The 12,309-nt window shown below is 38.7% G+C and overlaps 1 protein-coding gene across 2 annotated transcripts; it reads right to left on the bottom strand.

Annotated features, from left to right (window-relative positions):
* Positions 1–6,821: 6,821 nt before the first annotated feature.
* On the bottom strand, positions 6,822–9,504 carry LOC149849197 (galacturonosyltransferase 8-like). Of its 2 annotated transcripts, none has more exons than XM_089998907.1 (3): positions 9,401–9,504; positions 7,403–8,867; positions 6,822–7,266 (listed from the first exon to the last, which is right to left on the bottom strand). In XM_089998907.1, exons 2-3 carry the CDS (start codon positions 8,837–8,839, stop codon positions 6,991–6,993), a joined length of 1,713 nt encoding a protein of 570 aa, XP_089855033.1. In that variant the 5' UTR covers positions 8,840–8,867; positions 9,401–9,504; the 3' UTR covers positions 6,822–6,990. The 2 variants fall into 2 exon arrangements, with proteins under 2 accessions (XP_089855033.1, XP_089855040.1); XM_089998914.1 differs by having other exon boundaries at positions 7,403–8,856; positions 9,401–9,448.
* Between the last annotated feature and the right edge of the window lie 2,805 nt (positions 9,505–12,309).

The following is a 12,309-nucleotide window of genomic DNA, read 5'->3' as shown; positions in this document are numbered from 1 at the left end:
GATTCTTGGTTTAATTACCCTTGGTAAAGGCGCCAAGAACGGTTGAACCTCATACTGACGAGTGAATCCCGTCTCTCAATTTTCCTGCAAAATTTCAAAATGGAGGTGAGTAAATTTCAAAATCTATCTTTCTTTCAAATAGGTCAAGTGAGACCTTGCAAAGGTCTTTCTCATTCTCTCTTCTTTCTTTTTCCTCTCAAAAGGAGGAAAAGAAAAAAAAGGAAAAAGAGAAAAAATTTTGCAACAATCACAGAATCCCAAGGTCGTTTCATGCATAAGTGAGCATGCTGCAAAAATAGTAACACTGCCAAAACAAAATGTGAGTCTAACCATTCATAATGACATAGATTGCAGTGGCTCGCCATCTAGAAGCCTCGACGTCTTAGACTCAACTCTGTGTTCAACTTTCCAAGCAAAATTTGCCAACCCAATAGTGAGCATCTACTCGAAATACTGCCTCACCACAAGGTGTTTTTCTGTAACCATTGCAAAATAGGTCCACCCATGGTACTGTACAACAACCTAGAATCAAAGCTACCATCCTTTTTTAGCGAACAAACCTTCATCTTCACACTGCTGCAGGGTGTGATGAGACAGCAAAGCAAACAACTGGAGCAAGTGTAGAGGTTTCTCATCGTAGCCTCAAGTCCCAACCGAGTTAAGACCCAAAAACTCTCATTGGCTTCCAAAGGTTAAATTTGAATAACCTCCACAACTGAAAACTTATTGCCCAAGAAGATCAATTCACAACAGAGTTATCGGAAGCTTCTTAAATAAATAGGAAGCCCGCTTCCTGAAAACTTACTTCAGAAGCGTGATACTTCTCGCTTCCGAAATTTGAGAACCATGATTCTCTCACACTTCTCTTATGTTTTACACGCTTCATTTTATTCTTTTTATACGCTTCTCACTCACTTCCATGTGCTTTCTCTAAATTGGTCGTCATCATTTTTAGATTTTGTTAAAAACTTAATTCTAAAACTAAAGAAGTCATTTCCCACTTTCTGCTTCCTATTAAATGCATCCCTTCTCACTTCTCATTTCCGCTTCTCATATCGTTTCCCACTTTCAGTTTCTAGTCTAGCAACCTTGATTCACAAGACAAAACTAAACTTAGAAGCATGAATAATCTACATCACCAAATCAAATTACCTCGGCTTTTCAACTTTCAATAACTATGAAATGCAATATTTTTAGATGGAACTAAATGTTGATGATAGTTCTTACTCTATATATGCTGCATGTTTTCAGTGTATACAATCCATGGCTCATGATTAGACAACACTTCCTGGATTGTTCCTGCTACTAGGGATGCACACGACCCGAGCATGGGCTGGATTGGCTTGGGTCAAGAAGAAGTGGTTGTTCAAGCTTATATAACTATGTAAACCTAGCCTAATTAGGTTTATTGAGCTTAACCGAGCTGGACTACCTATTCAAGCTCAACTTGTTTACATGTACCCAGTCTAAACCTTTGTTCAAGCTTGTATCATTTATTTTTTGAACAAGCTTGAACCGAGCTTAAACAGGTCGAGCCTGAAGCAGGTTATATGTTACCCCCCCCCCCCCCCCCGAACAGGGCATCTCATGCTCGGGGGTCCCAAAAAGCACCACATATTTAAGCATGTGCATCTTGTATCCCCATGTTTGTCAGCATTAATTAGCATTGGAGTTTGATGCGATTGCAAAGACTTAAGTACCCTCTCCTCCATTGGTGCCAAAAAAAATGACGATTCTAGAAAATGAGTGGTTGTAAAGACTTAAGTGCCCCGAAGATGATTATTTAAGACCCAGTCTATGCACTGCAGGATTATCCGCAAAAGAAATCTCCCCTGGAGGAGGCCATGAACATCAACCCTCTCACTCTCTCTCTCCCTTCTCTTTCTGCTTTTGTGCACATTCATCTGAAGATCCTACATTGCTCCATCAAGCACCGACTGACCTACACATTGACTGTTGTGGAGCCTGATTCAGAGTTTTTACCCTTACAGGAGGAGGGTTTGGCGGCTCCTCCCAACGTGGGTAGCATCATTCAACTAAATGAGTTGTGGATCATGATTCAGAGTTTTTACCCTTACAGGAGAGAGGTCTGGGGGCTCCTCCCAGCATGGGTAGCATCATTCAACTTGAAGAGTTATGGAGCCTGATTTAGAGTTTTTACCCTTATAGAAGAGGGGTCTGAGGGCTCCTCCCAGCGTGGGTAGCATCATTCAACTTGAAGAGTTATGGAGCCTGATTTAGAGTTTTTACCCTTATAGAAGAGGGGTCTGAGGGCTCCTCCCAGCGTGTGTAGCATCATTCAACTTGATGAGTTGTGGAGCATGATTTAGAGTTTTTGCCCTTACAGGAGGAGGGTTTGGAGACTCCTCCCGACGTGGATAGCATCATTCAACTTGATGAATTGTGGAGCCTGATTTAGAGTTTTTGCCCTTACAAAATGGGGGTCCGATGGCTCCCCTCCCCCCTGTCATGGGTTCTGCTGCGCGGTCAGCGGGGGCTTGGGGGGCAGCACCCCCTGGACCAATTTTTTTTTTGGGCATTGTATAATTTTTTTATTTTCTTTCCCTCTTTTAACTATCAAAAAAGAGCAATAAAGCATTTTGTTTAATCGTGGGGCTCATGTTTCCTTCGGTTGTTTCTTGCTCGAGGTTTTCGTAACACCCCTTCACACGATTTTTCTATTTTTCTTTTTCTGTTTCTTTCCCACATTTTTTTTAATGACTCCTCTACAACGATTGTTAGTGTTGTCGGGTCTCCAACGAGCCCCACAATGATTTATAGTGTTGTCTGGTCTTCCAACAGTGATTTGTAGTATTGTCGGGCCTTCCTACAGCGATTTGTAGTGCTTTCGGGTCTCCAACGAGGCCCACAACGATTCATAGTGTTATCCGGCCTTTCAACAACGATTTGTAGTATTGTCGGGCCTTCCTACAGCGATTTGTAGTATTTTCGAGTCTCCAACAAGCCCCACAACGATTTATAGTGTTATCTAGTCTTTCAACAGCGATTTGTAGTATTGTCGGGCCTTTCTACAACAATTTATAGTGTTTTCGTGTCTCCAACAAGCCCAACAACGATTTGTAGTATTGACGGGCCTTCCTACAACAATTTGTAGTGTTTTCGTGTCTCCAACAAGCCCCACAGTGATTTATAGTGTTATTTGGTCTTCCAACAACGATTTGTAGTGTCTTCCGCAAATCACTATAATGATTTGTAGTATTTTTGGGTTGCACAATACAAAATAATAGGGGTCTAGTTTTTAGTTAAAATGAGGAATAAAATGACCATAGAAATCGCTGAAAATTTACAGGAATAAACTAGACTCAATAACGAAGACACCACTTTTTACGGATTTGAAATATGACCTCCGGTTAGAGAGATATGGCCCTGACAAGTTGGTCCTAATTCTGGTAGCAATTTACAGTGATTTGCTTACTAAATAACACTACAAATCGCTATAGTGATTTGCGAAAAACACTATAAATCACTATAGTGAGATCCAACAACACTATAAATCGCTGTGGGGCTTGATGAAGACCCAAAAACACTACAAATCGCTATAGTGATTTGCGGAAGACACTACAAATCGTTGTTGGAAGACTGGATAACACTATAAATCGCTGTGGGGCTTGTTGGAGACCCGAAAACACTACAAATCGCTTTAGAAAGGCCTGACAATACTACAAATCGATGTTGAAAGGCCGGATAATACTATAAATCGTTGTTGGGCTCGTTGGAGACCCGAAAACACTACAAATCGTTGTAGAAAGGCCCGATAATACTACAAATCGTTGTTGGAAGACCAGACAACACTATAAATTGTTGTGGGGCTCGTTGGAGACCCGAAAACACTAAAAATCGTTGTAGGGGAGTCATTGAAAAAATCGTGGAAAAGAAACAAAAAAAGAAAAATAGAAAATTTGTGGGAAGAGGTGTTACGAAAACCTCGAGCAAGAAACAACCGAAGGAAACATGAGCCCCACGATTAAACAAAATGCTTTATTGCTCTTTTTCGATAGTTAAAAGAGGGAAAGAAAATAAAAAAAATTATACAAGGCCCCAAAAAAATTTGGTCCGAGAGGTGCTGCCCCCCGAGCCCCCCGTCGGCTGACCGCGCAGCGGGATCCGCGACGGGGGGGAACCCTCGGACCCCCCTTCCTGTAAGGGCAAAAACTCTAAATCAGGCTCCACAACTCATCAAGTTGAATGATGCTACCCACGTTGGGAGGAGCCCCCAAACCCCCTCCTGTAAGGGCAAAAACTATGAATCAGGCTCCACAACTCATCAAGTTGAACGATGCTACAGTCAGTGTGCAGGTCAGTCGGTGTTTGATGGAGCAATGTAGGATCGTCTGCTGGATGTGCACAGAAGTAGAAAGAGAAGGGAGAGAGAGTGAGAGGGTTGATGTTCATGGCCTTCTTCAGGGGAAGCTCTTTGCCTTCCTTGATTTCTTCTCTAGAGAGAGAGAGGGTTTTACAGTGTTTTACGGAGAAGGAAGAAGAAGAAGTTGACGATGAAAAGTTCAAATAGACATTTTTGATGACTCAGGTTCGTTTCGCCGGATGACCATCGGATCGCCGGCTCACCATCGGATCGTTGGCTCACTATCGTTTCGCCGGATCACCATCGGCGAAACGATTAAGATTTGTTTCGTTGTGTAGACTTTGAAGAGTCAACATCATCCTCGACTTTTTGGATAGAGGACATGTTTATCCTTTTTTTGAACTGTTTGTTTTTTCTTTTTTAAATGAAAGACATTTTTATCATTTTCTCAAACCATCGTTTTATGAGAAGAATAACAAGAAAGGGTACTTAAGTCTTTGCAACCACACCAGACTCCAATGTTAAGTGATGTCAACATACACGGGAATACGAGCCCCATGTGCTTGTATACGTAGTGCTCATTCAGACCCCCGAACACAGACGTGGGATTTAGTGAATCATCGGGGGAGAATATACACCACCCTCCCGGTCGAGCCTGCATCCCTACCTACTAATTACCCTAAATAATATGATTTGACAGGTGGCTTTCATCTTATGAGACCTGTACTTCTCACAAAAAAAAGATAATTATTACGAGAAACCCAAAATGTCAACCCCCCAAACCAGAAAATTGATCTAGAAATCATGGGGTTCTCTAATTCCCAGCAAAGCACTGGGAGCTAGAATCAAGAAAACAAGTAACTTCGCTGCAGCGAAGCACTGAGAGCTAGAATCAAGAAAATAATTTCGCTGGATATAATATAGGTTGAAAACATGATTTCGCAACGCTTTCATTCTTTTAGCAGGTCAGACAGGATACTGCTCTAGCTGCAGCTCCCATGCCTAACTCTTGTCCAAAACAATCTTTCCACCACGGAAACGATCAGACTGTCACATGGATAAAATTGAGTATCCGTGCGACATAGTGATTAGATATACATCAAGGTTATTATAGCCTAAAAATCAAGAACTTGAATTACGATTCCAAAGCTAAAGCAGTCTCTTGCATAGACAACTCAATTCCACAACTATTAAAAAAAATGCATTGGAGAATTCCAACATATATTCGTGCTTTGAGAGTGTGCCTGATTTGAAAAGATTGGAAAACCTATAGTTGAAGCCAACAACTGATAAAAGTAGATAGCTAAGCATGTAAATATCTAGTAAAGTTCAGGTTGAGCAAGGGAAGACGATAGAAAAGCTTTTACTGAGGACAAGAATATAACTTTTTCCTTTCGAAACCAGAAGGTTAACAACTAAATTTTTTAAACATGCAGAAAATAAAGCCAAATAGGAAGCTCTGGCAATGTAAAATGCCACTTTATTTACACCAATTGATGTTTAGACAAATATGAGAAAATCCACCATTGTGCCCAACCATCTAGAACCCATGCAAATGAGTCATTAATTTTTTATTCATTACATAAGACGAGAGAGACCAGATATTAAGAAATAAAAAATAAATACTCAAAAGCATTAAATTATGTTTCTCAAAGGAAAAATGGCATCTTCACACACTCAGTTGTGATAACTTGACAGTGAGTTATATGTTGGTAAATCTCTCTCTCTCTCTCTCTCTCTCTCTCTCTCTCTCTCTCTCTCTCTCAAGAGTCAAGCAATTAGATAAAGTCCGTAGTCAACTGAATTATTTGTCCAGTCAATCTAACTTATGGCCTGTTAGTTAAAAACCTACAGGAATAGATCCATGGATACACATCATATGTAAATACATATTGAAAACAGGGTTTTGTCCATGCAGATTGTTATAAAGCAGCACTTTGAATAATTAGTATCGGAAAAACAATAGATTAGAATCATATAAATCTGATTCAAATAAGATACCCATAATTCAAAAACGAAAAAGAAGGATCATTGCTCATCAGTCAATCTTCCTAAATAGTCCAAAAAAAAGTTGGAGCAGCACTATAGGTACACATCAAAAAGCACCGCTATAGGTATAGGGAGAAAATGATCCATATCATGGAGGAAAAAAAAAGTTGGAAGAGACTTCATAGAGGAAATATTATCAACCTCACAGATAATGGGCTCAATTCCCTATACTTGTCTCCTAGAAACATAATATAAATTTAAAAAAATAAAAAAAAAATTGACAACAAAAATGTCCAAACATAGAGACGGCTTCCCTGATAAAATTATCTGATTGCAACACTTGGTTCTCTGAACGTCAAATACATACAAGTAGCTAGTATCAAATAACAATTATACCAGATAGATACACCTAATAATGTAGCGAAGCAAAACCCAACATACATACTTGATTCACCAATACAAATGGGATCAAAAGTATAGCAGGAATGAAATAAAATAGAGGGAGAGAGAAAACAAGTAACAACTTCATTAGAATGAATAAATACATTCTACATAATTAAACAGTTATAATAGTAGAACTACACTTGTCTGGTAGCAAACTAAAAGCACCAAGGTATCCTCTATTCACCAGCTTGTTTGTCCCAAAAGAAAGAGGCTTTAACATTTCACAAACAACTCTAGAGGCCAAAATTGCACATCTGCACGAACTCCATATCATAGTCGACATAGTTTTTCCAAATTTTCTGGAACTGTTCCATGCCAATATCAAGCCATGGTTTCATGTTCCCATTGAAATGTATTACTGCAGCATTATTTATCTCATCCATGCCTATGTTGGGATTGTAGCCAAGCCCAAGAACATGCCAGGACTTGTCTAATGGCTTTGTCGTGGAATAGAAAGTGATCAATCCTGGTGGCAGAGTTCCTAACTTCCAAAGTGTTCGGTTCTCATTCTGCATGTCAACAATCCATAATTAATGTGATATAATAATTTAGAGTTTCTCTTTAGTAGTTCCTCTCTCACTTTCGTAGTAGGAAAAATGCCAAAAAAATAGAAACAAAATAAAGATGAGCAAGTCAAATTCTTACCAGATTCTGCCAGTAATGGTACTGTTCTGTACACTTCTCCCTCCTCCAAGCATCAAGATCAAAGAAATTCATCCCATATGCCCACGCACAGGCCTTCGGATTAAACCTCTCCTTGATCAGTGGATGAGAAAAGTTCATGTATTTGTCATACCTATGAAATGATCCAAAACAAGTCTCCACTGCCCCATTCACCTTCCCCTCCATATCAACTTTCCACAAACTTGTCAAGTCCTTCTGCACCACCACATCATCATCCAAAAATAGGATCCTATGCAACTTTGGATACATTTCCGGCAGATAAAACCGCAGATGATTCAACATTGAAAGGTACTTTGGGTTCCTGAACTTCATATTTGCTGTGTCCTTGGTTGCATTCTCTAACTTGTTCTCAAAGTAAAACTTTTGCAGATTAGCAGACTCAAGTTGGTGTAGAACTGGAACATAAGATGAGTTGAGAAACTTGTAATCCTCCACTGCCTTAACCTCAACATGGGCACCACTCAAGGGCCTCATCTTGAACCAAACCTGCATTGCAGGCAGGTTCATCTTGTCGGTCACAACATGAAAGACATGTTTCCGTGGATCCTTTGCATTCTTCACTGCTGAATTCACAACAACAGAAGCTGCTATCACGTTATCAGAGAAAATGGCATAATGACACAAATTGGGGTTCTCCAATTCAGGAGATGGGGCGCCAGAATCAATATATTTATCTGGATTTGAGATCCGTTCCTCCATCAATTTCATTGCGAGGCAATGCAGGCTCTTGGGTATTGACTTGGCAGCGATTAGGCTCGAGAATGTACCCTGCTTCTTGGCACGGGTGAGCTGCTCATTGACAGCAAATATAGTGTCCTTGAGCTTTTGGATCTTGAGCTGGTTATCGAACGACTCCTTTGCATCAGCAATCAATTGCCTGGTGGTCTTGATCCGCTCCTTCACCTCCCTCTCAAACTGACGCAGGGTCTCTTCTTCGATGGGGTTATCGGATTGGAGAAGTGCCCGATAAGCCGGTCTTGAGAGCAGATCCGTGTAATTCCGTGCAAGCTCAGCGAAGACTCTTACCTGCTTGGTATTCTCCAGCTTGAGCTTGCGAGCATAGGCAGCATAGGCGTTAACAAGGGCAACATGGTCGTTCGCCTGCTTTACGATCAAGTCGACGCGGGTCTTGAGGGGATCAGATTTGAGGGCGAGGAAAGTCCTACTGACATAGGCGTGAAGATGGTGCTGGTGATTTGGATTCTTTAGAAGGCCAACGGGATCCGGCATCGTGTTCGTGGTGGTAGTGGTGGTAAGAAGGGAGAGGGAAGCGAGAAAGAGGAGAGAAAACATGGCCGTGACAAAGACTCTGTAAGAGAAGAGAGTGCGGAAGAAGCCATGGCCACCACCTCTCTCCATCGATCGGCTACCAACGCGAATCACCCCGAAACCCGCCATTCTCTTTTTTCCCCCGCCTGCGTGATTTCTGAAAGATGAGTGACAGAAAGAAATCGTTTTTAGACCGCAGACACATCTTCAATAAATCGATCGAGGAATTACTCAAAATGAAAGATCTAAGAAGAAGCAAATCGATCCACTCCAGATCGGGCATCCCGTGCAAATCTGCAGCTCGCTGGAAAACTCAGACCAGTGTTGTGACAACGAATGCAGGAAAATCATTAGGGTTCTCCAAACGAGTAATGCAGAAATTCATGTAGGATTGAGGAAGAGTTTCCAGCCACCATAGACAATCAAATACCCCATTTGAATTGGATTTTCAAAGAAAACATTGGATTTCCGAGTTATCGGTGCCGGAGAACCCACTGGAAAAATGGGTTTTCTGGAAAAGTTTAAGATTCCCCAAATGGAGTTCAAAATCGGGATTTCCAACCTAAGAAATACACACCGTTTTTCTTACCAGGAAAACCCAAAAAAATCTGGGTTTTCAGGCATTCAGAAACACCATGAATATGGTTTTCCAGCACACCCCATTGAGAGAGAGAGAGAGAGAGAGAGTACCTAGACTATTCGGCAAGGGCTTCCATCGAGAAGATAGTGATGGGGACCGAGAGATCGAGATCTGGATCGAGTGTGAGTGAGAGAAACCAGGGTAGAGAGAGATATTTTAGAGAGAGACGATGCAACTGAAGAAGTCACTCAACCGGTTGCACCGACAATTCTTCACCGTCGATATTGGTTAAAAAAAATCTTAACGGACGGTGACCAAAGACTTCCATTTTACGCAAAAGCATGCACAAGAAAATACATAAAAAAGTATTCTTTGTTTCACTGGATGACAACCCCTAACCATTTCTCATTACGCGGTTTGCTTTTCACATCAATGAGTATATGGGCTCATTGTCCTATTGAAATACCTTTTCAGATGTCCAAATGGAGCAAGGGCAGAAGACCTAACTTTGTTTTCATCCCCAATGTCTAAAATAGGTGCCAAATTCCAGATTACCACCAAAATCTTGAAATTTCCTAGATTTAGGATTTGGTACTAATTTAAGAATAAAGACAGTCCTGAATTTTTTATAATTTGATTGGTGACAGAGACAGCCGGGAATTTAAGCTTGGGTGTAAGCTTGGGCAGGCACAAATGCATAGTCAAAACCTCACATGCTAATTAAAAAAAGAAAACCTAAAATCTTCATCTATACTAAATGAAAATAACTCTACAATTTTTTAAGTTATAGGCAAAACAAAGTATTAAATACATAACATCGTAAAAGCATAATCTAAAATTCATGTAAAACCCAAACCCTAATGTACATCATCAATTATGCATTTATGTTATTCAAGCATATAGAATCATGTTTAATGTTAACTAAAAAATATAAAAATACTTAAATAAAATATTTATCTTATTTAAAAATAAAATAAAAATCTAAATGCTATTATAAAAATATAAAAACCTCTAAAATCTAATTAAATATTTATATTATTTAAAAAAACTAAATGAAAAACTCAATCTTAGCAAACATGTAACAACCTGAATGATTTTAAATAAAAAATACTAGAAAAAAAATTATATTGTAAGAATGCAACGGTCTCATCAACGGACTCGTTGCAACCGTATCAAGTACTAGACGACCTGCCTGAGTGCAAGCGTGAGCGTGTCTTAGCTTCCAAGTACCAGATCAAGTACGAAATCATCCATTAACAAATCTAATTGAACCATTACATAAAATTTTTTATTAATATACCAAGTTTTTCATCATTGGTTTTGCCTTAATTGAATCAAACTCTAGAGAGTTAGCCTACACATGCACCAACATTTAGTAGATCCGTAGAACAAGGTTCAAGGTTAAAGCACCCAACTGATAAAATCCTTATGTTGTTATTAGGTGAGTAAACACAACGGAAAAATATTGATTTTTGAAATCAATTTTATAAACTGATTTTTTGGTTAAATCTTTTGACACATTACATTAAGACACTACTATCATCATGAATCCAAATAGACATTAACTATGCACAAAGTAACTAAAATTAAGAATTTAACTAATAATCAAATGTTCAATTAAACAGTACTTTAGCAATTTAGAAAGTATTAAAATTCAAATAAAATAAGAAGCCCTTGGGATCATCGAAAACATCACTATGCATGACCCCCTCCAACTTCCTGCACTCACTGTAGCCATCACATGTCTCCTAAAAAATATTTTATTTTGAAAGAATGAGACTTTGAAAAGTCTTAGTAAAACTCACTCAGCTAATGCGGTTTGCATGATATAAGTATCTCAAAATTTGAATCAACTATCAATAAGGCATATATAAAGTTTCTACAAGCTATTCATGAATTCAAAATTCATAAGCAAGTATGAAATAACAATATTAAATATGCTAACATCAAACTCTAAATGAGAACAAGACATATATCAATGAGTATGAATTCACCAACTTTAAAAAACAAGAATAATTTGCAGTAATATAAAGTAAAGTAAAGCAAAATGCAAGAAAGTAATGTGAGAAAGTAATTTATGTTTCATCTTGATTTCCCGATCTACCTGGGTATGATGTAGACCAACCCAAAATAGACTGACTAGCTTGGATGTTTATCATGTTATGTATTTTATTATGCCCGAGTAGCCACGTGAGTCGTATCTTCCAAGGACGGAGCCTAAAACCATGAGAGAAAACAACCACTCCGAGAAAACTCTACTCGGAGGCGTGACACATGCATCACAACAATGATCATGACCACTCCCTTCTGCTCTCATACATTTAAATCATTGCATCATTTTTATATACATTCATAATTCTTATAAACAATAAGTCAAATCATATTGATCATTCAAGTGTGAAATACATACACATACTTTCTAAGTAAATCGGTTAGATATTCATGATACACATTAATCATGATACATAGGTGTGATATATTCGAATCAGACAATCATAATGCAATCATTTGCAATAAAATTATGTAGGCATGATGCGTTATTCACCTAATAAGTCAACCTAGTCATTTATAGGCGTGATGTGTCATTCACATATACGCTAACATAAACATCGCAATCATAACCTCATCAAGATCTAAAATTAATAAGGATCTGATTATCACATATGTAAAACTTGTTAAATTTTGATAATTATCAAAATAAATAAATATTAAAATTTTTTAAAATAAATACGGTAATGTGATATGGATTTGATCCAAATGGATCTTGAATCCAAACATGATCAAATGGATCTAGTATTTGGATTCAAATATGACGAATAGATTCAGATCCTGGATGGATCCGAAACCCAATTAGAATCCAATTGGATCTTAATGGATCCAAATATGGTCAAATTGCAATCAAGATCCAAAAATCTAGTTAGAAGGTTCAGAAGATCTAAAATATAATTTTTATCCAACTCGTATTTGAGATTCGTCGAAAACCAATTCGTATATAAATGAATTAACAAAGACCAATAAT

This window comes from Nuphar pumila, chromosome 1 (assembly GCF_984573655.1).
Source record: "Nuphar pumila chromosome 1, dmNupPumi1.hap1.1, whole genome shotgun sequence".
In the NCBI taxonomy this organism is placed as follows: domain Eukaryota; kingdom Viridiplantae; phylum Streptophyta; class Magnoliopsida; order Nymphaeales; family Nymphaeaceae; genus Nuphar; species Nuphar pumila.
This window is presented reverse-complemented; position numbering and strand designations above follow the sequence as displayed.